The 27985-nt window shown below is 42.5% G+C and overlaps 1 protein-coding gene across 4 annotated transcripts; it reads left to right on the top strand.

Annotated features, from left to right (window-relative positions):
• Positions 1-58: 58 nt before the first annotated feature.
• On the top strand, positions 59-27985 carry fgfr1a (fibroblast growth factor receptor 1a). Of its 4 annotated transcripts, none has more exons than XM_079162098.1 (18): positions 59-709; positions 4942-5122; positions 10496-10738; positions 10924-11013; positions 12069-12241; positions 14764-14887; positions 16516-16706; positions 17894-18038; positions 20114-20304; positions 20708-20853; positions 21242-21363; positions 21876-21986; positions 22900-23090; positions 23271-23393; positions 23484-23554; positions 23666-23803; positions 24641-24746; positions 24828-27985. In XM_079162098.1, exons 2-18 carry the CDS (start codon positions 4969-4971, stop codon positions 25002-25004), a joined length of 2496 nt encoding a protein of 831 aa, XP_079018224.1. In that variant the 5' UTR covers positions 59-709; positions 4942-4968; the 3' UTR covers positions 25005-27985. The 4 variants fall into 4 exon arrangements, with proteins under 4 accessions (XP_079018224.1, XP_079018222.1, XP_079018223.1 ...); XM_079162096.1 differs by lacking the exon at positions 17894-18038 and adding an exon at positions 17020-17170; XM_079162097.1 differs by having other exon boundaries at positions 10493-10738.

Below are 27985 nucleotides of genomic sequence, written 5' to 3'. Positions count from 1 at the left end.
GTGTCTTGACAATGGTCCGGAGGATGCGCATATTCTCAGATTTAAGGGGGGAGGTTTGGAGCAGCTCGGACTCTCGTTGTTTAACAGCATTTCTCCGCCAGGAATCGTCCCAAAAACACTTTCTAGGATTCATTTTAAATACCGCTCGTTTGTAGACACATAATACCGAACGACATTTTGTTTGCAGATATTTTGTTAGAGTGAGTTGAACAACTTTGGGACGCAGTTTTCGGAGGTGAGGCGACTTCATTTCATCGCGAGCGAAACGTTTTGGGATAAAGGGACCAGCGCTACGAAGAACTACCGCATAGGCTGCGCTCACGTAGTAGTAGAGGTTCAAGTTAGCGAGGTAAGATAAAAGAAGGTCGTCGCAAAGTAAACCAGGGAAACGATATCTTAACACTATTTAGGAAGTTTTCTTTCACCACCTTTTGATTATTTGACTCTTTTTTTTTTTTTTTTTGGAGTGGGCGACGCACGTTCTTTTTTTCCTCTTACGCACAAGTTTTGCAAAAAAAAATATGCGCGAACTTGTTAGCCAAACGTTGGTAGTTTGGAGTTAGTGAGCTTCATTGACGGAAAACACTTTAACGTCTGGATATACTGTTATTCGGGAAGTTTTTTTTTCTGCATCCAAATCTCTGCTCCGCACTCCGGAGTCTTCCTTATCGGACCAACACTGGCTGTTTCTCAGCCCCCCGCCAGTAAGGTGAGCCATTATTCCTCCACTCTGCTCTAGATTCACTTTATCTTTACGTGCCAAAGGGTTTGGATATTGTTCTCCACTGTAGTCGTTTTACTTTATTAATGAACCTCTTGTCCTACTTCAAGAATTGTGGTTCCTAAATTCTTATTTTCTTGTTTTTATTTCTGAAATGCAACCTCCTGTTTTTGAAAATATGTTTGCGCTCTGTAGTTAAAACGGATGGAGAAACTGTCTGTTTACGCGTGTTGCTTTCTCCAGAGACCTCTGTGTCTGTAGCACCTCAGTCTCCTCCATGCTTGAAAATAAGAGGGGACAAACGTTTACGCACGAGGCCCAAATGTTGCGTGCAGTCCTGCAAACAAACCCCTTTTGGATTTCTATGTGAAGTCACAAGCAGCCGCCTTTGATCAGATTAGATTACTCGGATAAGACCAAGGCTAGCACAGAGAACGCAAATGTTTAAAACTGCACGTGATGGCGCTATTCCTTTTTTTTAAAATACATTTGAGTTTTGCTTCATGGGTCTGTGGGACTTTTCTGAACTTCTTTATTGTCTTGTGAAATGTGTTTGCAGTAGCTATCAAATGTGTTTTCATCTCTGCAAAAAACGGCCCAGGTCCTTATTCGTGTCTTCAGCCCTGTAAGATTCACAACACCGGCTCAAACTAAACCACAAAACCAAACTCAAATACTTCATTTCACATCATTTCTATATTTCTTTCAAATCCTGCAACAAATTGCTTAACTTAACCTCTTTTTAAAATTCTCCAAGGACAGCCATCATTACTACATCTGTCATGAGGTCTGGAGGGGCCAGTCCAATGTTGTGTAAAGCCCTAAATGTTATGATATGAAGGGAGAGGGAGAAGATTGATGGTTTAGAAAAGCAGCGGGTCCACAGGGAGTTCACCAGGAGGGGAAAAAGGTTTCTCCTCAACCATATAATGGGAAGTGAGGAACAGTCATGCCCTTTAATTTACTAGGCTGCCCCCTTTGCACACAGTTATTGCGACTTGAGATTGTATTTTTTATTATAACTAAATCCATAAAGGAATGTGGCGTTGAATTGAATGTTTCCTTGCGACCTTTAGTGAGTGTAGATTTTAGGCAGTTGCTCTCAAGAGGTGTAGGATTTAATTTGATTGTGTGCATTTAGGACGTTTTAGGCTGATTTTCATTTAGATAAAACATTTTAGAGTTGTGTGTCCCGGTTTAACTTTCCTTTGGGAAAACACATAGAAAAGGACTGAGTGTACCTTAAAGCACTTTAAAGCGTCAACCAAATGGCTCCGTCTCGGATGGCTTGACATTGATTGTCTTTACGTTTTGAGTGTAATCTTCATCGTGACACCTGAGCTCCCCTCCATGGCACTCAGGTGGCAAATCACCGATTTCAGGTTGTGAGGCTGCAAAGAACCAAAGAGAAGTCTCTGTTTTTGTGAAAACAGTAGCCTGGGGAGATGGTCTGATGCTCTTATGTCCGCTGAACTGCAGCCGTGTGCTGACTGGCCTGTTGCTGGCTGGGAGTGCAGAGATAACTAGGGAGGGAGGGAGGGGGGGGGGTCCATAATTTGGGAGCTGAGGAATTTTATGCATGGATGGCGGTGAACAGTAATTATGGTGCAGGCCATGTTATGGGTAAAGCCTGTAACCTTTGTCTTTGTATAATGAGAGAAGCTGAATATGTCTTGCGTGTTCTAATCTGTTTAGTTTAACCCCTTTTTATTTGCCAGACTATTGTGTGAAGTGTTACTCTCTGTCTTATACGGGGTTCCATATACAGCAGACATGTCTTCTTCCTTTCTCATGCTGCATTTATTTTCTGACCCGTCACTGTTCATTCACCACGGATCATTCTGGGCTTGATCCATCCATCCTTGGGCCATCTTTTGAGTTTTTAAATCCCAATTTGTTTCGCACAATTTATATGCAGACTTGCTTTCTAAAAATGTGAGCAACAAAACTCAGAATGTATTTTTGAATGGCTCGTCAACAGGTATTAGTAATAATGACAGACGATTTTAGATTAGATTTTAGCTGCACACTGAAAAGAGCAAGAACACCAGATCTATGGATAGAGTCTGGTCTTGGTTTTTCAGTTTGAGTGTATCACTGCTAATTGGTTTAGACTCCCCGACACTGCTGTTAAGTGAAGCTAACATAGACCGTTTAATAATCGTGTTGGAGAGCTCACAGGTCTGAGATGTGTTCGTCATTTTGACCCCTGTGTCATTTCTGTTCATCCGAATGTGTCCAAAATGATTTGGTTTTTGAGTTCTGCAAAATATATGTCCTTTAGGCAGTATATGACTATTGAACACTACTGTGAGACAATAACAGTAGGCACAAAGTAACAGGACATTTTGATTAGTAAACAAAATTAGATTTGTATATCTGCAGCCCAACAGATGCTGGATTTCTGAGGCCAAATGACGATCTTGATACAGATCCTTTTTTAGATTTTTTTTTTTTTTAAAGAACTGTGACCAATATACGGGCTTATTGGGACATTTAGCAGAAAAACAAACTCTGTAATGGTTACAGTTTCTAAATGACCTGACATTTTTAGAGAAACTTATCAACCAATTCAATGTATCTATCTCGCAGTAAGATAATAATGGCTCACTTGAGCTCTGATAATAACTATAAATAAAAACGACACCAAAAATATATGAATCGGACACAATGGGAGTCGAATACGTACAATGATCTAGCCTATACTTTATTTATTTTGCTGCTAATATCTCGGCCAATGTGTCGGTCAGTTTCTCTTCTCAATGACTCACGAGTTCACGGTGAGTGTGCCCAGTGTGTGGATAGTAAGACACACTGTGTGTTTAACACTCGGTCCCGCAGCGGCAGACGATGACAAAGTGTTGTGTCACACTTTTAGAGAAGCTGCTTCCTCCTCTCTCAATTATTGCCGGTTGTCCTAGTGACGAGGGCCGAGGGAACGTGGCCGCTCTCTCTTTCTCTCTGCGGTTCCTTCTGTCTGGCGGCAGAAGCACTTTTCTTGGAGTGTTCCCAAACACTGATGAGTCACCGCTCATGGAGCCGCGATGACCACGCTCCTTTATCCCCCTCGGACCCCCTGACGCAGCTCAGCTGCTGGAACACTGGCGCTTTCTTAGAAAGTGAAATTGAATTTGGTTTTTGAGGAGAACACAATGTTTCAGCGATGAACGCTCACACAAGGGTTTACATCACTCAGCTGCATCTGAACATAACTTTGTGTGAGGACGTAAACCCAGTCGGGGTTTCTTTGACCCAGATGTGATGCTGCTGCTGTTTTACATGGTGGACTATGATATTTTAGGTTAATTAATGACTCCATTGATGTGTAGGATCTTCATGGTTGAGGCCTGTATTCTTAGGCTTGACTCGGATAAAAAAAACAGCATTAGTTTGACCCTTTCCTGACAACTCGTGGGAGCAAATGGTTGCAGGGGGGTCAATTTGGGCTCTGGGACCAAAACCAACTGTTGGGTGATAGATCTCTCAGCGTGGAAATGATGGCCCGGCGTTCTCTCTCTACAGGGGTGTCACGTAACAGGCTGTGGTTTTTTTGTTGGTCTTCAACAAATTCCTCAAGGGGGGTTTTGGGCAAGTGTTAAGCTGTATGGCCAGATGCTGCAGAGGTTATGATGCAAGCAGATGTGCATGCGAGGGTCACCCAATAGCACTGTGCCCCATTTAGGAGGGGTACCGAACATTCTTCAACCCCTTCAACAGTCCAACATGAACATTGTCTTAGTGTCGCGGCAGTCTCTACGAGTTCATACTTCAGTAGTTACTTTGAAGTCTTGAAAATGTTTTAATTCCCAAGAGCTGAGCAAGATGTATCCAGTGTTTGTTTGCTCGAGCTATCAGAGCGAGCTTCTTATCAGTGTTCCTGTACAGGGCGGCCTAAATGCTCAAGTACCCACCTTGAACCGTGTAGACATACAGAATATTCTCTTCTTTTTAGACGAGTGAGGAATTTCCTCGTCGACAGAAGTATAGATTTGTAAAAAAATAAATAAAATACATTATTTCTTAATTGTTTGAAGAGCCACAAAACGGATATATCGTTCTTGTATACAGACGTTTATTTTCTCCTAATGTAGTTTATTTTTGTCTTTATGACGAACTTAGACCCTGAACTGATTTTTGACTTTTTCTCACTCGAAACGTTTAAGGTATGGCGCTTGCTCACGTGCATTAATTTGTTTTTGTTGCTCTTTGTTTGTTTTTAGCTTAACACTGTGAATGACCCACTGCTGATGCCCCAACGGCCTGAATGGAGTTCCAGTCGCAGAAAAGCCAACAGTTGTAGCTCCCTCAGCAGGATGCTGATGAGGCCAAGTGCACTTCTGTGTCTGGTTTTATTCTCCCAAGTTTTAAGGATCCAGGGCCGACCTGCCAACACCGACGAAGGTAAGATGGCTCCATATCGTAAAGCTTCTTCTACTTCATTTGTACATTGTATTTTTTTTTTTTTTATATCATGTAACAGTTTAACTTATTAAGTCTGACTTATCTAGACTGTTGCCTTGAGAAACAGTCCATTGATAATCACAGCTTTGTTCTTTAGTTAAGGAATGTAATCCTAACGCACTCCAGGCCTTGGTGAAGTCTGTCCTTTGTAGCGTCAGTGTTTCCTCCACCACCCCCCGTTCTCCTCAGTCTGATGTTTGAGTGCTCTTTACTGTGTCAGATGTGGCACAACTGTTTCGGACTTTTAGTAACACCTTTTCCTGGCTAACTAAACCAAGTCGTGGGAAATTGGTTTTCTTCTCAGACTGAAGTTTTGGTCCAATGCTTTTATTTTGTTCTTAAACTGGACCGTGCATCTTTTTAGGTTGCCTATAAAGAATTGAGCCCAGTCTGGCTGTTACACAAGATACGTTCTGAAAAGGGGAACGAGGCACTGAAATCAAATCCTTAAAAATGTGTCTCTTGGATTCAGTCCAGCGGTGTAATAGCTGCCCGGACTTGTGGGTAGATGGGTTTGGATGTTTGCAGTCGGAAGTGGGGAGCAGCAAAAGAATATGATAAAAGCTCAACATTATAATTAGAGTAATTAAGCAAGAGGGTCTCTCTTGGGCTGTAAGCCCTAAAATAAACTTGGTGCGGCTGTGTTTAAGCCAACACTGGGACAGGGAGGAGTAAATGACTCCCATCTGTAGCCTCAGGGCAGCCCCACTACCTAGCAGTCCATGCTCCTCTCCTCCTTTGTAATGAAACGGTATTTGTTGTCACTGAGAGAGGAGTTAACTGTCAGGGAAGCTATAAATTAGCCTGTTTCTTTTTAAAGAAAAGGAAAGAAGATGCTACTTTGAGCCCTGCCTTATCCCAGAGGATTGGGTTTCTGAGGAGAATGTTTGTCTTCTGAGGTGAGCCATACATTTCCATGAGGGTGGGGGGAGAAGTCTGATGCATTTACACTCCACCCAGTTCTTAATCACCAAATGGCCAGGTACTATCTATGCGCCTCTGTGCCTTTTCTCCTGCTCCCCCACTGACTTCTTGCCTGGGAATGCTTCACTCCCCCCTGCTTCCCTGCTGGGTGACGGATGGCTTCAGCTGTCGACAAACAATCGCAGCAGAAGCATTTGGTTGCATTCCTTTTGTCTTGGTTGGGGAAACACAACAGTTATATGGAAATGGTCATGTTTTATGCATGATTCTGTGTTTGTCTTTGTTTTGTGTTGTTCCCATAAGAAAAGAATATCCTCTGAACAAATTCATTTGAGCCATTCAAACGATTACAGCCCTTTCTTCAAGTTTTTCCTCGGTTAAATAATTCGGAGCAACTTGTTGTTTTGTCATAATCATTTCAATGTCAGTATACGTCTTTTTGGATGTGACAGTAAAATGTCAGAAAGTTGTTTATATGGCGTTCCCAGAGGATTTATTTGACTGGATGCTCTGCCGTCAGAGTAGATGAGCCGCTGACCCTTTCAGTGGAGGGCTCTTAAAATCTAGATTCAGACAGCGTTGGAGGCCCAGAGGAGCGCGGCTCTGTGGACAAAACAAGTGAACTGACTTTAGGATAGCACCAGATTCAATTTGACTTTTTCCTTGTCGGCAACCAACTTGTCTTTATGGTGATGGTGACACAGATCATATGCTTTATTGTTTGGTACAAACCAATTGTTAGCAGGAAACCTAAGAACTAGGGGTGGAAACAATTCTTAGACGAAGGCTGTTTTTCTGTTGGAAAATTAATCATCGATGCACAAAGCTACTTTAATTAGAATTTTAAAATGGTGCTTCCTAAATAGAACTTCATTATGCCTTTCAAAACGGTTGCGACAATTTAAGATAAAAAGAGACAATTACATTGGACAAATGGTTAAAACCATTCAGTAGGCAAGCAATTGTGTGCAAAGATAAAGGTTTTATAACAATTAAGTTAATATCATCACATATCCAGCTGATAATAGAGGAGCAATCATTTGTGTCAAATCTTCCACATATTTCAGAAATGGCACAAAATCACTCGGTATGTTTTGTCGCAAAGGATCTGCACATTTATTGCACACATTGGAGCTGAGATACCTTTTTCATCATGGATATTAATGATGATTATGCTTTTGTGGATCTAAACATTCAGATGTGAAATTTACTTTTGTCCATTCTGTATTTCCTGGTGTGTTGTTTAGCATGTGTGAGTTCAAATTAAAGGAAGAGAAAAAGCAAATGTTCTCCAAAGCTGTTTGTGTGTAGAGGCTGAGCAGTGGACATGATGTCAAAACTAAATTTGTAAAGCATGAGCAGCAGTTTGGAAGAACCTCACTCCAGTCTTTAGCACAGCTTAGAAACAATAAAATGTTTTTTGTCAGTTATTCAAGTGAACTTAGGTCAATGGTAAAAAACCTGTTGGATTAAAGTAGTCCATGACACTCAAACAACACGTGCTTTTTTTCCGTGTTGCAACATGTCTCTGCAAACCATTTTAAAGGTATTTTTCAAACTGTGTGAGCAAGTGTCTCCTTAGACAAACCTGCAGCAGAGCAGCCCGTACTTATAACAGTGGTAAAAGAACTAGATCAACGTAAAGTTTCATTCTTTTAAGAAGCCCTGGTTCTGCTGCGTTAGTCATTAAAGCCATAATGTAAGGCTAAATGTAGCTGAACTCATTTGAATGACACACGGTAATTCTTGTAGCTCCTAAGTGTTAATCCATGCTGATTGTCAAGAGGCTCATTTAGGAGTGAAAAGGTCCTCCACTGGAGTGCTTTCAGGAGGGACACTCGCTTAGTGAGTTTTTTTTGGCTTGCTAATAGGCATTGTCCTATTTTTTTTATTTTTTTTTATTTGCTTCCTGCTAGTCCTGTCTTTTGTCTATTATCAATCCCCTCTACATGTCCGCCACCCTTTCACTCTGGTGTGGTCAAATCAGCAGAGGAAACTTGCCATCGCCATTTTCCTCTTGTGTGCCACCGCGGAGCCTCAACCGGCCCGACTTTACTGCAGTCAACCATCACTCCAGTGAGAGCAGGAAATCCCAGAAGTCATTCACGCGGCATATTGCTTCCTATTCTGTAGCCGGAGTAGGTTCCATAGACTGGCGCAAGCTCTTCTTTTTTATTATAGTGAGCTTTGTTCCTCCCCTATAGTTTAAAACCTCTCAATGATTTCTTACTCACAAAAAAAAAAAATCCTTTCATGATTTACGTCATTAGGCTGATTTTAAACGATGTCAATCAATTTTTCCGACTGGATGGTAGAACACATTCCAGATTGGTCGCTTTCTGAAAATATGGTCCTTAATCCATTTTAATCCAATCACAGCGGCGGGAGGATTAAACCTCCTCTGATTCAAAAGAAATGCTGGAAACCTGGCACCTCCCTCATTGTGAAGAGTTGAAACTATATTTACTTAGTGTGCTGCTACTTTTTAGTATCAAATGAATTAATCAGAAAAATAGTGTCTTTCTTTAGACAGTAGTCTGTTGATTTGACTATATTGTGTTTATATCTTACTCCACTTTTAAATTGGTTGTCACAGAAGCACAAATGGTCCCGACTGTGGCCTACAATAAAGCAACAAGCTAACTTTTACAGCTTTTATGGGCACTTTATGATGTCTGCGGCCAGATTAACAGCTGGGATGTTGACACAGTCTTATCAGTGCCATCTCCATTTAGAGGGCAGAGACAGAAACATAATAACCCCCCCCCACACACACACACACACACACACACACACACAGAGACGTTACGTTTAAGGCTGTAGTCCTAGTTGGATCGCTGTAGTCCATCACTAAATGCCTCTTCTGCTTTTCCCCCCGTTTGGGTTTGTTTTTGAGGAGAAAGTTGATCCTACCCCCTGGCCCCTTTTTCCTGCTGGGATTAAGGGCCTGTCAGACATATGTGATCCAGGAAATACCTTTACTAGGCCCAAGTGGGGTCACCATAGCAACTGGCACTAGAACCTGCCGCTGCAGGCCCTCGCTCGCTCGCTCCTGTGCACATGCTCACTCGCTCCCTCTTCCCCTTTATTGTTAGGAGGCCTTTGTTGTGAGGGTGGGAGGGATTAGTCAGGTTTGCTGATGCTGTGCTGAGCTTATGCTGCATGGATGTTCTTCCTGTTCTGAGGAAGTGCGTTTTTTTACAAACACGGTGCACTTTGAGAACATTTCAGAATAATCTCATCTTGACGGATGGCTTACCGCTATGCCTGTTTGATTATCTAGTTCTGTTTTTCTTGCTGTCGTACCAAAGGGACTATGTAGGAAGGGAGGACGAGTGAAATGACTCAGATTTTACATTATGGTGCTGCCACAGGGGATTACTTTGTGGCGCTACCTGGCTAAAACAGCTATGCAAACCAGAGCAGACACGACTATGTGAACGATCAATCAAAAGATGTATCTGCAGCTATTTAATAATCATTTGATCATTGGAGTAATTTTTCAAGTGCAAAACTTTAAATATTATTTGTTTCCAGCTCCTCGACTGGGAGGATTTGCTGCTTGTGTCTACTAAATATCTTTGAGTGTCGTTTGGACGAAACAAGACATTTGAAGACATCTTGTGCTCTGTGTCATTTTATAAATGATGAATACAAGAAAATAATCTGTCATGAATCGATATTGAAAATGATGGGTAGTTGCAGCCCCACTGTCAACAAAATCAGGATGCTAATTGGAACAGTGCACCGTGTGCCTTTTTTCTTATTTTTTTTTTAAGCACGGATGCGTAATCCTAGAGCAAGAATGTCTAGCAAGTTGGCCAGTGACGATTTCTACCTTTTGTAACCAGACAAACAACACTATCGTGATGGACAACGCGTCAGCGTAATTCTGTTACCCCCTCCCCCTCGTGGACTATGTAGTCATTTAGAACAGGGGGGCTCAGGTGTCTCGCTCCATGACACCTTCCCTCTCTTCAATCCTCTTAATTGAATTTCACCTTCCTTTCCCAAGTAGCTCCTTGCCTGCCCGACGATGGGGCCTTAACTAATTTTGGATATGATTTAATTTGAGGGAGAGGTTGGGCGGGCAGGAAATCATGGAAGGACTTTTTCTTCTCTTCTCCTCTTGGACCCTGTTGATTGAAGTTATTTTTGATGATTCTACAGTAAAGATACTCCCACGTATTGTGTGAGATCTCTGTGAACAGTTACTATTTATTATTTAGTCATATAGTGTGCACTTATTATAGTTTGTGCCTGCCTTTTTTAGCTTTTTATGTGCTCGTGGGGCCATTTCTTTTATTTTTTATAATTAGGCTACATAAGGAGTTTTAAATAACTACAGAGCTGTCATTAAAAACCATGTCCTCCTGTTTTCCTTAGTAGACTCTGTGGAAACGCAAGTGGACCTGTTCACTCTCTATCTCGGGGATCATCTGGATCTGAGTTGCTCTGCCAAAGACTCCCCCCATGCTGTCAACTGGACCAAAGACCACGTGGCGGTGGTGGATGGAGAACACACGCGCATCCGCAGCGGCCAGCTGGAGATCGAGACGGTGGAGCTGACGGACTCTGGTCTGTACACGTGCAACACCTTCGGCAACCACAGCGTCTACTTCAACGTCACAGGTAAAGTAATAGACAGATTAGATTAGATTGCAGTAAAGAGTGTGCATCACATACTCAGCCCTGTCTTCAGGGTATATGTACATCCTCAAAGATTGTGCCCATACATTTATGTTTTCTTTTGTTCTTAAACATGTTGTATCACTGTGGATCAGTATGAATGGAACTGTCACTTTGTGTTTCTCTAGTTGACACCCTGGCCTCATCTGAGGATGATGATGAAGATGAAGAGTCTTCATCAGAGGAAGCCAAACTGTTGGGCAGTCAAAAACTGCTGCGTAAGTGTGCGTTACTAATGCTACTGCGCGAAGTGGTCATTACTCGCTAGCCCAGAGTCACAGGGTTATGAGTAATTGTCACGAATGGTCACTTATTTGGAAATTTATTATTCAATTATGGGTCTGCCATGTGTGTGCTGGTCACACTGAGGTGAATGATTTCACTCTGAATCAGAGGGCTTTCACTACCTCAGTTACAACTTCTACATGAGGAATGTCTCTGCTGTGACTAATCGTGGTTAACCTTAGAAGTCATCCAATTTGTCTATAGAGTAATTAGGACTCTCAGGCATTATCATCTGGCTCTTACTGCCCACTCTGCCCACAAAGAATCCAGCGGCTACCAAGCATGGAAAGCATGAGTTTGTACTCTGACTCCCAGAGCTTTATCTCCCCCTGACCCACCCGGCCATTTTGAAGCCACAGCATTTTTTTTTTAAGTGCTTGTTTTCTATTTTTTATTCAGAAAAACTCTATATCTTGCCCCATCCAGTATAGCCAAGCCTTGTGACTATAATTTAGAAATCTTTGGGTGAACATGTATTATGTAATCCATCCTTTTTTGCCACCAAGGCTGGGTTGCGGTGGCAGCATGCTAAGTAAAATAGTCTCTACGGGTAAGCCCAGCCACCCTACGAAGGAAACCTATTTTGGCCACTTATATCAGAAATGTCATTCTTTCGGTCACGACTCAAGTGTCCGAAGCTGGCTGATGATATGACCGCAAAGTCAGAGAGAAACCTCTATCACAGCGGCGAGGTGCTGCATATCCAGTCTGTGAATCGTTCTTGGTCTGGCTCCTCCCCTGGGGCCAGTTGGCCTTGGGACACCCTCCCAGAAGCTATTGCCTCAGACAACATAGCTCCCAGGGTCGCAGCATACTCCTCCACCAAGATAAGGTGGTGATTCTCAGAGGGTCATTATGTAATGCTGTCTACAAAATCTAGCCTAAAGTTTAGGGTACTCAAACTGAGTTATGTGTCCTCAAGTTTAAGAAAATACACACATAGTTGTATGTGTTACTCATCTGTTTCTTTTTCTGTCTTATTCTTTAGCAATGGCCCCACAATGGGCTCATCCAGAGAAAATGGAGAAAAAGCTTCACGCTGTCCCAGCCAGTAAGACGGTGAAGTTTCGATGCCAGGCCAGCGGCAACCCAACTCCCACCCTGAAATGGTACAAGAATGGCAAGGAGTTCAAGAGAGACCATCGCATTGGAGGCTTCAAGGTTAATCATTTAAAATATATATTTCTTACATTTGTTCCCCTCAACTTCTTCTTAGTGACACTACACCTTCCTTAGCATTTCTTAGTGAAACTCTCCAAGCTCATTCACGACTAGTCGAGATGTCAGTGATCTCACCTCCACCTTAGATCGCCACCCTCTCCCCTGGAATAAGAAACGCATCCTGCAATTGAAACACAGAGGCAAGTTTCACATTTCACCTGAAAACAATACAAGATGAAACCCTATGCCACAAAAAGGAACGTTGTGCCATAGTGATAATACCTCCAGGTGGGCAATCTTAGCCTCGCGTGTGGATGAAGGATAACGTTGGCTGTCCTCATTCTGGGTATCACTGCATCGTCTTTTCTGTAATTACATCCACGCAGCAGTAAATCTACCATGATACTTAAGCCTTGGTTAAACTCCCAAACGGACGCATAAACAGACTGCTGCTGACATCACGGTTCAGTTTATACTTTCCGCTTGGAGGATGCGTTTCACACATGTGCAGTACATTGCTCTGCTACCACTTGTTGCTCAGTGGCGGTCGCAACAAATTTGCCAGTGTGCGGATATCCGCACAGAGCCTACGGGTACACCCTCTGATGACAAAATGTACGCCTCACGAACCTGCTTCTACTTACTAACTTATTTCATACTGTATCTGTGATATAGCATGGGTGCTGTGATAACTGTATTTCTCAACATCTGCCCATTTCCAGGCAAATGTGATGCTAACTGCTGATAAAATGTCGGATTATAGTAGCTGATAAGACGGATGTGGACCAGATCTGTTATTTACCACAATTTACAGTAAATAGCGTCATGACCCCTTAAATATCCCCATAACCTGTTTTTAGGATGTGGTCTGAGCTTTAATGCCATCTATCATTTCCTGTTGGGCAAAAGGACGCCATTGTATTAATCCACAATCTCATCAACCGTCATGTGATATGGCCATTATGTTTTTTGGGGGGGCTGTATAAATATTGTGCTTTTTGTACCTTTTCCATTGACTTCTCTGTGAATAGTTTCATTCGGTGGCAGTTGCCTTGCAGGTGTGGGATGTATGTGCACTAAGAGAGTGTTCCCTGCATCTGCTCTTCCCATCAAGGTGTAGGCCAGTCCAGCCTTGTCTCGTGCTGGCCTAGCCCATCTCCCTCCCCAGCTGGGACACATTTAGGAGTTTCCTCTCAGCTGCCTGCCCCCCCCCCCCCCCCCCTTCCTCAAGCCCCCCACCCAGCCAGGCAGCACACTTAACCATCTGGCTGCTGTTTTTTTTTTTAGTTAAGGTGCAAAGGTCTGCGTTAGCGGCCGGGGACGTCTCTCATATCCCTCCCACACTCTTGCTTTTATGGCCGGGCTTCTATTGTTCATATCGTCTGCATGGAGACGTGCAGGAGGGAGGGAATAATGTAGACCACATGTATATGAAGCCAAGCACAACACATCTGGCAGCAGGCAGCTGGACTCCCTCATCACGTTTTTAGTTAAATGAGGGAAACCGTATGGCTCAGTCTGTGTATATGCATGTTTGATGTTGCCATTGCCTTAGAGGTCCGTTGGTTAATCATATACTGCCGGTCTTGGCAGATTTATGGAAGAAAAACTATAACATGTCTCGGGGGGGAAAAAGAGCCAGACATCAGTTGGCGCTAATAAGACCGGTTGGGGCAGATATATATAAAACATCTACATATTTTCCTGTGTTCTTTGTTTGGTTAGACAAAAGATCCGCTGTTTGTAACATTGGGTGGTGTCACAGGAAGAGGGAGTAGTGTGTTATCTTGTTATCATCACATCACACATCATTGACCTTGTTAGCCGAGGCTTTGAAATGAAAAAAAAAAAAAAAAAGATTTACGACAATTCATATTAGGAGAAAGCAGAAGGAGAAAAATGCACATGTTCTTTAGTTCTTAAAGATTTTAGCTGTTAAACACAGAATTACAGTCTTGCTCCATGTTGCAGTGATTGGCTTACTACTGGCCTCATTTATGTTAATTAGATTTGATTGAAAACATTTTAGCTTTGATGATGAATAGACTTATATTTCTAAGGTGCCTTTCTAGTCTTCTGAGCACTCAAAGTGCTTTACAATACATGCTAACATTTACCCCGTTCACACACACACACACACGTTCATATTCCGCAGAATCTGACATGAAAGGTGCCACCAGCGCCACATTCTAATCTAATCATTCTCACAACGATTGCACAGCCTTCAGGAGCAATTTGGGGTGCAATATCTTGCCCGAAGACACTTCTACATGCAGACTGGAGCTATTAAGTGTTTATTCTTACCATTTCCGTTGTGGAAAGGAAATTTTTAAAAATTCGAAGTCGAGAAATCCGTAGCCACCAACAAGTTAATTAATCTGTGCACACAGCTGGGGTTTTCCCTGCTCTGTCTCATACCATCAGACTAACAAATGCAACATATTTCACTATGAACGGAAGTTCTATCTGGACTTTATGCCAGGCCAGCCACTATAACCTTTGCTTTTCCCCCAAATTCTTAGGTGCGTGACCATGTCTGGACCATCATCATGGAATCTGTAGTACCCTCTGACAAGGGAAACTATACCTGTGTGGTAGAAAACCAGTACGGCAGCATCAATCACACCTACCAGCTCGATGTAGTGGGTAAGTGTTCACCGTAATCATGTTGTTGGTGTGTTAAACTAGGGGTCAAGCTTTATCGATCATGTTTTAATAACCTGTTGAATATTCACGAGGCTCTAGAGTCATGTTGGAACAATTCCACAAATATCTGATCAACCAGTCAAATGTGATTGTTGTCACAACAGCACAGGGGCACGGTCTTGTGTAGGGGGGGGGGGGAACTGGGTCACTTTGTCAGCCATTTGTTAAATAAAGCCTGTGTACTTGTGGCGTGAGTGATGGATCCATGTTGAGGAGAGAAGTGATTACTCCTCTAGGAACTGCTCGCTCTTACACCGCTGGTTTTTATAAATCACAGACCCACTTCCTCAGTCACTGTGGTCCCCCGGGCGTCTCCTGACCTCAGTAGAGGTCCAGACCCTGGCGAGCGTCGATATTGCTTCAGTGAGGGGAGAGTTTTGTCACGAGTATTTGCTAAGCGCCACTAATGTCTTGGTCAGAAACGCCTGGCCCGTTGAAATTCTTCCAGATTCTTGGCTTGTAAGTTTACTTCGGAGTTATCGGTCATCAATATGGAGCAGCAACATTTAATTTCACAGTAACCGGTCCAGATCAGATAACGTAACGTTGCTATTGTGGCCAACTCTTAATAATTACACAAGCAGCTCATGGCTAAAAAGTTTAGTTCTCAAGATAAGAAATTACAATATGTAATTTACTGTACACAATCATTTATACAGGTGACCTTGTTTGCTGTCTACCCCGGCATTTCCAGTAACAACACTGTGACGGTGGTTTTATTTGGCTTGTGTTTAAAAGGTACACACAGATGACTGATTTTCAGTTATTGCACGTGTTTGTCTTTGATATTGCGTGGTTGCTTCACTGCTCGCCTCGTCTGTAGACTGTCTATAAACAGGGTTCCCACTAACCTGGGAAAGTCATGGAATTATTAAAACTACTGCTCCATTCTGTGGAGAACCTTTCACTTAATGTCACATAGAGGCAAATGTATTTTCTATAGCTGTAACGTTATGTTGCTGCATTCAGGTTTTTTCAGATTTGCATCCAGAATTTAATTTATAATCCAATGCATTAAGAATACAGTGATTGCACAATCAGTTTTGTTTCCCCTTCTATCAGTGCCAGACTGATAAAGGTGTTTGTAAAGCTATTTTAAAAACGAAATAATATAATGAACAATATATTGACTGTGCCTGTAGTTTGAAGTATTTTAAGTGAATATGAACATAACTAACTATTACAGATTAAAAAGGTTGCTGTTTAATTTTGATACAATAATAACATTTGGACTATACAGTTCTGTTTGTGTACTTCTACATCATTCATGGAAATTTCATTATGAGTCCTTGAAAAGTTTGGTGATTTTGTCCATGAAAATGTGTGGTGGGAAACCTGTATAAGCCTCTGTCATCTGTATCTATTTTTGCAAGGTCACAGTAGGTGCATCCTCTGCTTATCACTACCCAAGATGATTGGGATTGGTTTATCAGAATTATAATGTGTGAACCAGACCGTTGTTTAGCGCTGGCAAAGCGCTAAAATCGAGATAGGTCCTGCTATGCAAGACTACTGCACGCCAAACTTCTTCTAAACTAACATTTGTGTACCTTCTGATTGTGTTGCAGAGCGTTCTCCCCACAGACCAATCCTGCAGGCTGGCTTGCCAGCAAATCGCACTGCAGTGGTGGGCAGCGACGTGGAGTTTGAGTGCAAGGTGTTCAGCGACCCTCAGCCTCATATCCAGTGGCTGAAGCACATTGAGCTCAATGGAAGCCGAGTTGGTCCTGATGGTTTACCGTATGTCCGTGTCCTCAAGGTAGGAGCTTTCTCATTGATCCTGCAGCAACAAGCCAGTATAGACAACTGTGTTCATGCTAATTAGGAAAAGGGAGGAATTTGGATTAGATATGTCCTCTATTGCTTTGTCAGTTCCCTTTCTGAGATAGCCAATAGTTATGTAAAAGGTTTCCAAATTACATTCTATGCAATAAATTAACTTTATCTTGCTGTTGTAACTCTGAACACAACCCAAACAAATAGAAAAATCATTCCTGAATTCTCTACTCTGTCATGTTGTGTTTTGCTACTTTTTTTTTTCTGTGCTGCACATGACATGTTTTTATTTCCAGCATTCTGGGGTCAATAGCTCGGACGCTCAGGTGCTGACCCTCTACAATGTGACTGAGGAGGAGAGCGGAGAGTATATATGTAAAGTGTCCAATTATATAGGAGAGGCCAATCAGTCGGCCTGGCTGACTGTCACCAGATATGAGCCCACAGGTAACCACCACGCAGCAGTACTGTACAGTGGAGGCGCTTCTAGGACCACCTGGAAAAACTAGGGCCGTATAACTCGAGACAACCTCAGCTGTTTCTCTCCTCCCTCCCTCCGTTTCTCCCTCCCTCTCTCCTGCCTCAGTGCGCCTGACTGTAAATGACGCTATGGAAAATTCCCAGCAGAACAGTTGAAAGTGTTTAGTCTCAGGTTTATGTTGGACCCGTTCTCATTCCTGCCCCATGCCTGTGCTGTGCCCTCCTAATAAGGGCCCCTCTCGCCATCTTCTTCTATTACTCTCGCTCCCTTGCCCTTCAAAGTCCTCCTTTCACGGCTCACAGGCTCTCTCCCCTTTTTTGTTTTTTTTCCAGCTGTCCTCCTGAGTACCTATCAGAAGTATGAGTGTGAATTTGAGTGTGCCCTGTTCTGCTGTGGAGTTTTCCATGTTGCCCATCTCTTGCATGTAGAGATGAGACTGAGGTATTTGATGTGGTGATGGGGTGGCCCAATGTGGGGTTCAGAAGCGCAGAGTCAACCTAACCTGCTCCTCCACTAACAGATACTGGAGTCCCCTGCTGGGGCTCCCGGTGGTACTTTTTTGGGCAGATGGTGTTTAATCGAGGAGGAGAACACTCCTCCATCCCTTTTCTCTTTCAGAATCCTTTACTCATGGTTCCCTTTCCCCTCTTGGGCCTCTTGTTGGGTCTGCTTCCTTTGTTATTTTCTAGACCGCTGGCCTTAACACCACGGACAAGGAAATGGAAGTCCTCCAACTGAGAAATGTGTCTTATGATGACGCTGGGGAGTACACCTGCTTGGCGGGCAATTCTATCGGGTTCTCTCATCACTCTGCATGGTTGACCGTTTTTGAAGGTATCAGTGGTTCTGTCTCTCTCCTATTTTTTCACTATTTCCCCCTTTTTCCAACTCCAGCCTGGCTGTCCACCTTCACATTTGACAGAAAAGGGTCTTGTTCGACTCTAGTTCTGTCGAAAAATGTGAGAGGAAGCCAGAGCGAGTTACGAGTACTAAAACTCGCCCTCTCTCTGTCCTCAGCATGGCTCCTGCTCCATCTAAGCTCTCTAGATGGGAGAGTATGAGCCATGCTCTGCAGTTTCTTCAATGGAATCAGCAAATGCCAAACAACCCAAGAGCATTCTGAACCTGATCCACCAAGACTAAAAAAAATCAACATATAGAAACAGGCCAGTAGTGTTGTAAAAACAAGATCACATACATAGAGGTATACTTAATGGTGTCTGCCATGTAGATCTTCACATTGAGGGGTTGTTTGGCAGCTCTGATCATGAACTGTCTCTCCCATTCTGCTCTTTAACTGGTGTTTGCATTCAATTTGGTGTAAAGCTGATTTTCTTTGACAACTGCTACAAATGACATGTATCCCTGATGTCATTTCCTGCTGTGATCACAGCGGCATGCTTTGATAATTGGCCCGCTGCGGTGGATGTGTCTCATTCCTGAGGGTCAGAATGGGCATTTGTCCAATTATCAAGCTGCTTGTCAGTCAGCCTCTTCACACAAGTGCGGCTCACTTGTGTTGCTGGTGTTGGTTAGGGGTGTAACGGTACACTTCAGTCAGTCTGGCACCCTTGGTTTGGGATGCATTGTTCAACATGTAGTTCTTCCAGCACAAATTACTTGCATCTCCCAATAGCAGGAGGCAGCACGATGCCATGTCTATTGTTCGTTAGTAATACTTTTATTATTTTATTATTAGAGAAACTTTAACTACAAAAACAAGCAATTCAGTAATATTCTGATTAAGCAACTCTTTGCAGAATTTACATCTATGCTTGAACAAGTAAAGCTGTTAAATAAGGAAATTATGCTCATTCATTCCAAAGTGTTTTTAGCAATACACCAGACAGGAATGAGCAGTTCTATGAATTTAAAGTTTTCAAGAATAAAGAAGAGGCTTAATTCGTTTAACTGCATCATTAATGACCTCAACAGGTTTTAAGTTTGAGTAGACCGGAATGTGTTTTTTGTTATTATCTTTTGCATTTTCTAACTGATTAGTGAGATCTAGCTCCTGTGCACAACGCCAAGCCATCCCAAGCCAAGGTATGCATGTTTTTCACTGACCTATGGAAGCCATTACACCCCTAGAGTTGGTATGAATAAATGTCGGTGTTTTCACTGAATGGGAGGAAAAAAACAAGATCTGAATTGGACAATTTATTTTCAAAGTGTTAGCAATTTTACATATATGTTGTTTTCTTAAAAGAGACATTGTTTGTATTACCAGCACCAACACACAACTCGTTTTAGAATAGCTTTTCAAATGGAAGTCAGAATTGGATATTTTATTAAACAAGTTAAACTACTGTATTGAGCTCATGCTTTGTTGTGCTGCTTTTAGACCTACAAGTAGACATGAAACGTGAATTAGGCCATTTGATGGTGTAGAAATGATGTGTTGAAACATTGTGTGTGTGTGTGAAGTGTTGATACTGTATGAAAGTCAGATCCTTTGCACACTGTTAAACTCTTACATATCTATTACTTAGTCCCAGTCAAAATATTTATATACATGTGTTTTTAAGAAAATTAATCCGTATCAAGCAATGCGTTGAATTGGGGTTATTTGGCTTTTCCCCAACTATTTCTCAGTGATTCATTGACTAATTAAAATATGTACAGGGAAGCCCTGGGCTTCAAATACGTGATGATTGTGCTCCAATTCAATCTCTTTCCTTTATGTGTCAAAGGCTCTGGTTTTTAGAGTGTGTGTGTGTCTGTGTCTGTGGACGGTCAGTTTGGTTTATTTGTGTTGCAGTTTACTTGAAAGCATGTGTATGATTGGTGTGATTATCGAGTATATAAAGTCAGACTTTCTGTGGTAGTTTTAATTTCATGGATGACAGCTGACCCCACCCCCCTCCCTGCCCCCTGTCACCTTGCATTCCCTCCCTCCCCCCATCTAGCGGTCCCGCACTATCCTCCATCCAACCACACCTACCTGGAGGTGGTCATCTACTGCGTGGGCTTCTTTTTCATCGCGGTCATGATCGCCATCGCGATTATAGTGAAGATTCGCACCTCCTCAAAGAAGAGTGACTTCAACAGTCAGCTGGCCGTCCACAAGCTGGCCAAAAGCATCCCGCTGCGCAGACAGGTAACAGAAAGTAGATAGGGGGTTTGGAATATATATACCTTTTCATCTCTTCTTTCTCTCTCCATATGCCATTTGTTGAGGTTATTTGTAAATTCAATGCTTCACAATGTATTTTGAGCTCCTTGGCTCAGCTGCTAACGGAAAACTAAAAGTATTTATTCAAAGGGCTTTCAGGTTCATTGTAGCTCCTTAAGGTATTGTACATTAGGTAAGTATGTGTATTTGAGGAGTATTTCTTCTCCATTCGTATGGTACCTCACTGGTTTAGGTGGTTTTATACGGTCCTACATTTGATCAACTGCTCTAGTTTTAATTTTCTTATTGTCACTGTTAACTTAATAAGCTCTTGCTGCTGGTGTCTGTTCCACTACGGGAGGAGTAATGTCAGTCTTCTTTTCCTCAGGTGTCTGTGGACTCTAGCTCCTCCATCCACTCTGGAGTGATGCTGGTTCGTCCCTCCCGCCTCTCTTCCAGCGGATCTCCAATGCTGTCAGGGGTGTCAGAGTATGAACTGCCCCAGGATCCCCGCTGGGAGCTTCTCCGGGACAGGTATGTCCCGGTCAAAACCTTCAGACAGGGCGAGAACATCTTTTGAGACTAGACAAGTGACCTTCTGAAAGTAAAGTTACTGGTTTGAAACAGTCCGTCTGCTGGAACAGGAACCAGCAGCACAAGGAAAGTGGGAGTTTCACTCATTCTCACCTCAAACTGTTGACTGAAACTGCACCAGAACAATATTGTTGTACAGGTCAGCAGTCTGTGTAAAACTGAACTAAACCTAAGAAAAGCAAAGTGTCTAAAATTTAACTTTTAAGTTTGGAATCAACTTTGAAGCTTCAAAATTAAAAGCCAAAACGTCACACACGCATAATGCAGATTTGGAGGTGAACTCCCCTGACTGTTGATGACTGTCTCATGTTTCTTCTCCTCCTCACAGACTTGTTCTTGGGAAGCCGCTGGGTGAAGGCTGCTTCGGTCTGGTGGTGATGGGAGAGGCGCTGGGTCTTGACAAAGAGAAGCAAAACCGTGTGACCAAGGTTGCAGTCAAAATGTTGAAATGTAAGTTCGCTGTTCTCAGTCTTGTGGTTAAACTGTAGTCCTGGATTGATTGGTACTGAAACTAATAAAATGTGTTGGAATAAGCTTGGCAGAGAGGAAAGCTCTTCAGTTTATAGTAATGGATCTTAAAGAAGCCTAAAGTCAATGCTCCCGGGACGAGAAAACGCCCAACACCAAAACTGTGACAGATACTTGGAGACATCTGCCACTGGATCCCAGCCACTTCGAAAATGAGAGAGCAGAGGTCAAATGTATGAGAACCCTTGCCGTCCCTTATAAAACAGTGTTCATTAAACTGCACGGAGGAGTGAGGATGTAGGGAAAGTAGCATTTATTGTCTCCTACATTAAGTGCCTTTCCCCCAGGAGCGTTCTCCAAGACAAACGCCAGCCACTCCGCAAGAGTTGCAATGTTGGTGTATATACTTTGTAGGATGATTATTGTAAGGTCTTTTTGGCCTTTTTCACCAACGGAACATTGTCTAATTGCCCTAATATGTTTAATCCCTACAGCTGACGCCACAGAGAAAGACCTGTCAGACCTGATTTCAGAGATGGAGATGATGAAGATCATTGGGAAGCACAAGAACATCATTAATCTGCTGGGAGCCTGCACACAGGATGGTAGGACCAGACAGTCAGGGGTCTGCTACTGACCTGCTCCGGCCAACACACACACACAGACACTATGTTGTCCAGACAACCATGAACCTTACTGTGAGAGATGTGTAGAACAGCATGAGTAAACCAATCTGACACCAACTTCCGAACTCGCAGATTGAATCGACCACGGCTGCTGCCGTTTCCCTCCAATCATCCCTGACGAAAAGCTAAAGAAAACTAACCTCTAATGACCCTGCAGTGCACAGCGCTCTGTTGCTTCCACACTGAAACACAAAGCTCTTTGTCCACTTTACTGACTGTTTTGACATTGAGTTGTATCTCGAGTAACTCATTTGCGTGTATCTATTGATCTCAAAGTATTTACAACATCTGCCTTTAACTGTTCAATCTTACACATTCTCACTCACAAAGGAAAGGAATCCAATTGATCTCAATGGCCTTGTGAGTAGGTTTGGAACGCTTTGTCGACGTCATCGATTACAAAAATGTTATTTAATAATTATCTTATTGCATTTGATCGTTTTTTTTAAGAGAAGATGATTGAATAAGATAATATAAATATTAGTCGGATACGTTTTTGATATATATATATTTGTTATATCAATCGGGAATTGAATTTTGTTTATTGTAATTTGATGAATTGGTCGATGGATTAATCGACTAATCAAAAACATCGTAAGGCGCAGCTTCACTTTTGTGACACCATCAGTCATGGATTTCTTTTTTAAGTATGCGGTCATGTGCACACTGAATACTCCCGCTCTCATCACAAAGATTATTTTGGTGCCCTTATGATAATTTTATAAGTGCTGCCATCAATTACACTAAATAATGCCCATGTCCCAATTCAAAATTGTATGTTCCATTCTATGGCGATGATTTAGTGGTGATTTATTCTTGTATTTGTCTTTAGGTCCTCTGTATGTGATAGTAGAGTATGCATCCAAGGGCAACTTGCGGGAGTACTTGCGAGCTCGGCGCCCACCAGGCATGGAGTACTGCTACAACCCAGACCAGGTTCCCGTGGAGAACATGTCCATCAAAGACCTGGTGTCCTGTGCTTATCAAGTGGCCCGAGGCATGGAGTACTTGTCCTCCAAAAAGGTAACAACAAAGTGCAAGTATTCATTCTCAACCTAGGTGTAGAGAAACGCATCTCTATGCAAAATGTACATGACTTTGAATAGTAAATATTCTCCACGGACCTGGAAATAGGGCCTATTTGAGAAACGGACTCCCAGGACACCGGTTCAGTCTTAGTAATGTCTGTGGTTATTTCTGCAGTGCATCCACAGAGATCTTGCCGCTCGCAATGTCTTGGTAACGGAGGACAACGTGATGAAAATAGCGGACTTCGGCCTGGCAAGAGATATCCACCACATTGATTACTATAAGAAGACCACCAATGTGAGTATGGTTATCATTTGTTTAGCACACAGGTCCATGGGAAATCCTCAATGCTGTAGCCCGTAACATGCATACCTTTTTTTTCCACAGGGTCGTTTACCTGTCAAGTGGATGGCTCCCGAGGCTCTATTTGACCGGATATACACAAACCAAAGTGATGTGTGAGTATGGCATGTCAATATTTATTTTTTTCAATTCAGTCCTTATGTAATGTGAGGAAAACGTGTAGTCCTGCAGATAACGTAGACGCTCCTGACTGTTTCTGTCTGCAGCTGGTCATTTGGGGTTTTGCTTTGGGAGATCTTCACCCTGGGGGGCTCTCCATATCCCGGAGTCCCAGTGGAGGAGCTGTTCAAGCTGCTGAAGGAAGGTCACCGTATGGACAAGCCCTCAACATGCACTCATGAACTGTAAGGAAACCTCACACACCTACAACCAAACATGTTCCTCAGACAGACAGAACTCTGAATATCTATTTCCCAGCATTTCCTTATTTGGTAAGGTTAAACTAATAGGGAGAATATTAAATGGTACGGCATGGCCAGATGCATTGTAATTGTCTTTTTAAAAAGATCTTTTATTTTTTAGCACACTTGACACTGCACGTACAGCATATGATCACTACATGATCAAAACAACCCTGTAGTTATGACAGCTGCATTGTTGTAATCACACTGAATTATTTTTCTAGCAAGTGATGGTTAATGAGTTGCAAATATAATGCTGAGAGGTTTTCTGTTTTTGAGCTTGCCTGGTCACAACCAGACTCTCTCTGAACCAGATGTTGACTACTTCAATAGTACAACTATCGAGGGGATGACGTGGGTTATGATTTAAACAATATTTTTTACCGGTCATTGCCAAGAGAGTAAGCCAAGTTTATCGCACTAAAAAAGAAGTAATTTTGAAGGTGACAGTCTGCTGTGTCTCATGCTTGGCAAAAACTGTTTGGCATTAATATTTATATTTGCCATGTTGTTGTATATCAGAAAGATTCTAGGTGCTTAGCAACATAATAGTGATCCCTACCATTGTTTGTGTGACGGCCAATAAAAGGAGAGGCTCACACTCCAGTGAGCTCCAAATGGAACATATTGGTGTTAGATTGTCACCTTCCAGCTACAGCTCGATGTGAGATTTATAACCACTCCTCACAAGAATTTAACGTTAACATGTGGTAGCTTTTTCTTTATAAATAGATGAGGTAATTTTGACTGCTCAATTTTAAAATCTCTTGATCTCTGCAGGTATATGATGATGAGGGACTGCTGGCATGCTGTGCCTTCTCACAGACCCACATTCAAACAGCTGGTGGAGGACCTGGATCGCTGCCTGGCCATGACCGCCAACCAGGTCAGTCCTCCTCTCCTCATCATGCAATGATGCAGTAGAAATGTCTGTTTTGGAAGTGAAATGTGAATGTGTTGCCTACAGGAGTATTTGGAGCTGTCCGTGCCTCTGGACCAATATTCCCCCAACTACCCGGACACCCGCAGCTCCACCTGCTCCTCGGGCGAGGACTCCGTCTTCTCCCACGATGCCGGAGCGGAGGAGCCCTGCCTGCCAAAGTTCCCTCCCCACTCCAACGGGGCAGCCATTAAGAAACGCTGATACCTCATCTCCATTCAGAAAAACATTGACATTTCCTCCGCTCCCTGCCTCATGGGGTTGGACTCTACCCCACATTCCCAGAGATGAAGCTAAAAAAACACTCCGTGCTCTGTGAGAAAGGAGCTTGGAGAGACACCTCGTAGAACTTGTTGGATCACATGGACTGAGGAGTGCAGCCGGTTCCCCGGTTCTTGGTGGCGACTATGTTTATGGGGCACTTTGTATTAACAGGCATGGCAGTTTGGCACAGTGTCAGAAAAAAAGAAAAAGAAAAAAAGAGCAGACTCCCACTCGTCTCTCCACTTTGGGCATTCCACGGATCAGGAGAATCGAAAGGACTGACTATGATAATGTCAGGTTTTTGTTTGTTTTGTTGTTTTTTTCCCTTCATGGTTGTTTCATCAGTAGTGAAGGACAATATTCTGCGTTTCAGACCAAATCCAGAGAATATACTACCAAGGGACCTGCAGCACCGTGGTCCTCTGGATCATTCACTATCTTCTTGTAAATACAGTTAGAAAATTATAAATATGAATATATATTTACATTGTACTCTTATTTTTATTACCATCATTGATTTATTTTCTTTTGTACAAGGATGCTTTTGTTTGATCCATTTTTTAATATAGTCTGTAGGGGCGGTTGTTACATAAGAATATCTTTAAATTGCTGTGGATTACATGGCCAGTTTTTTTTGTTTTTCTGTATCATGGCTTTGATTCCCCTAAACTTACTACATAATCATCAATGAAAAAATATATATTGGGTTTTCTATTTTTTAACTGTAAGTGCTTTTCATGACACAAACCTGCAATACAGTGTAACTCAGTGTTTGGGGTTTCTCTCCATCAGAAGAGATAGATGTATGAAAATATGTGTTGTGTGTCTGTGCGTGTGTCTGACTGTCTGTATGCTGGATGTATGTGGAAAATGTTATCTTGTCTCATTCAATGTTCCTTGATTTCAAGGATGGTCACAACTGTAAATATTCCTGGTTGTATGCCATGCTTGTTAAAATCCAGAGTAATTTGCTTCAGTCAACATCATGCACTTCCACTGTGCATGCCTTCCATGTGATGAACTTTTCTTCTACTGTAAATGCTTTAACAGGAGTTACATTTGCTGCCATATCACTTCTGATGAAGGGTTGCAGAACACGTATGTCATCGTAGAAGGATTACATTAAATAAAATGCTATCGAAAAACAAACCGCCAAAGCTTTCAGAGTTTGAACTCGACTCCATAAACGGGTCAATAAATATCGAGATTTTCGTGTTTGTGATGTAAATCATGTTTACAGAGATGGAACGATGGCCACTCAAATCCCCCGACCATTTAACACGGGTTGCTGGGGGCTGATTAGATATGATAATGTGCTGCTGACATCAGACGAAATGTTGGTGAGCGCAGAGAGCCACAGCCGGCAGTAAACATGTAATTTATGGCCGTGGGAATGGCTTGGCAAGTGCTGGTGCTACACTTCCATCCATCAGCCACACCAACCTTGATGCCCGTGTCTGGCTCTGGCTTCCTGCCATTGGCTGATGCATCACCTGGATTGCAGTCTCCACGCAACAGGCTAAAATCAGCCACACAGCGCGACGGGCTCTCGACCTTTTTTTAAAAGCCAGCTCTTACAGCTCGGGTCAATGCCGTTAGCCTTCTGTGCATACTGTATTACAGCAGAGGAGGAGTAGGACAGTTTGTTAATGAGGAACAGATCCGGGTTACTTTTATTCCAAGTTATATGAATCCAAGCTGCTGGGATTTGTAAATTTATATCAACGTACTGTATGCTCAACAACAATACATGTCATGGCCTTCAAAGGTACACGGTCACGTCTGGCTTAATGTACAGCCACGTCCAGAATTCGACACACTTCAGCATTTAAAAAGACATTTGACGTTACTGTTTTGGGGATAAATATCATCCACTCCTGGAAACGGGGATAATAAACAGCATCATCTGTGCCGTGGTTGAGGTGGTGATGAAGAGGACTGTTTAAGAATAGAAAGGACCGGAGAGGCCTCGCTTTATAGCCCGCTAATGGTGCAGACTGAGGAGCACAGGTGCCATTAGGTGCAACGTGGTATCACTTCTGACAGATGGGACAGGAAGAGTTTGGTAGAGGAAAGTTCATCAGCTATCCTCCAGTATAGTGCACTGTTGATAGCTGTAATTTCAGAACTCAATCAGTTGTGATTATTTTTGCTGTGATGGGGACACACACGGGAAGGTGTTTATTGTCAACAGTTGTGATTGTGGAACGTGACGGCATCTAATTAAATGGTTTCTAAACACTGAGATGGAAGCGATTGCCATGTCCTGTTTTTGTTTTTAAATGACTATCTGATGACTGATTTTGTAATACTGGAATTTCAGTCACCCAAGCTTTACCCAGTAATTGGCATGTTAAGTTCCAGCAACACCCCTTGCTCAATTCTGGTCAGCCTATAATGTGTCCCATTATACAAGCTTATTTTTAAGACGTTGTACATTCAGGATGCACATTTAGAAAGTAGGTGTGAAAGTAGATTTTGTGGGCTGATGTCTGGAGAAATTCAAAAAAAGTTAAGTTTTGCAAAATATGGGCTACTGAAGAATCATGACACCTTCTGTGGGAATGCAACAAAGACGAAGTCAAAACATATCTTACAGCAAAATAGGCATTACCATTAACAAACATGTAATGTTGGAGATCTGCATGATTAAGCAAGGAATCCTATTTTTCTTTAAGTCTAAATAGGAACATTGTTATTGACTATTATTCAGACTTGCAGAGTGGTTCAGTGAGATCATTTTCATGAGTATCACCAACCTTAAATGGGCAAAGATTGGAACATGACGTATTTGTTTTTAAGGGACAAAGAACAAATGACGTTATTTTTCTGCTCGCCCATATTTGGCAGATGTTGATGTTTTCCGACAAGCTGGATGATAAGAAGAATAACATTAATTCCCCATAGATGTGTCGTATATT

This window comes from Pholis gunnellus, assembly GCF_910591455.1.
Source record: "Pholis gunnellus genome assembly, chromosome: 6".
Taxonomy (NCBI): Eukaryota; Metazoa; Chordata; class Actinopteri; order Perciformes; family Pholidae; genus Pholis; species Pholis gunnellus.
Note: the sequence above shows the minus strand (reverse complement) of the source record. Positions and strands in the feature narration are given on the sequence as shown.

Bases quoted from the DNA above. Each gene is read 5' to 3' on its own strand.
- fgfr1a (XM_079162095.1), top strand. From the start codon at position 4,969: ATGCCCCAACGGCCTGAATGGAGTTCCAGTCGCAGAAAAGCCAACAGT. The intron at 5,123-10,492 runs GTAAGATGGCTC...TGTTTTCCTTAG, and splicing joins ACCTGCCAACACCGACGAAG to TAGACTCTGTGGAAACGCAA. The intron at 11,014-12,068 runs GTAAGTGTGCGT...CTTATTCTTTAG, and splicing joins GGGCAGTCAAAAACTGCTGC to CAATGGCCCCACAATGGGCT.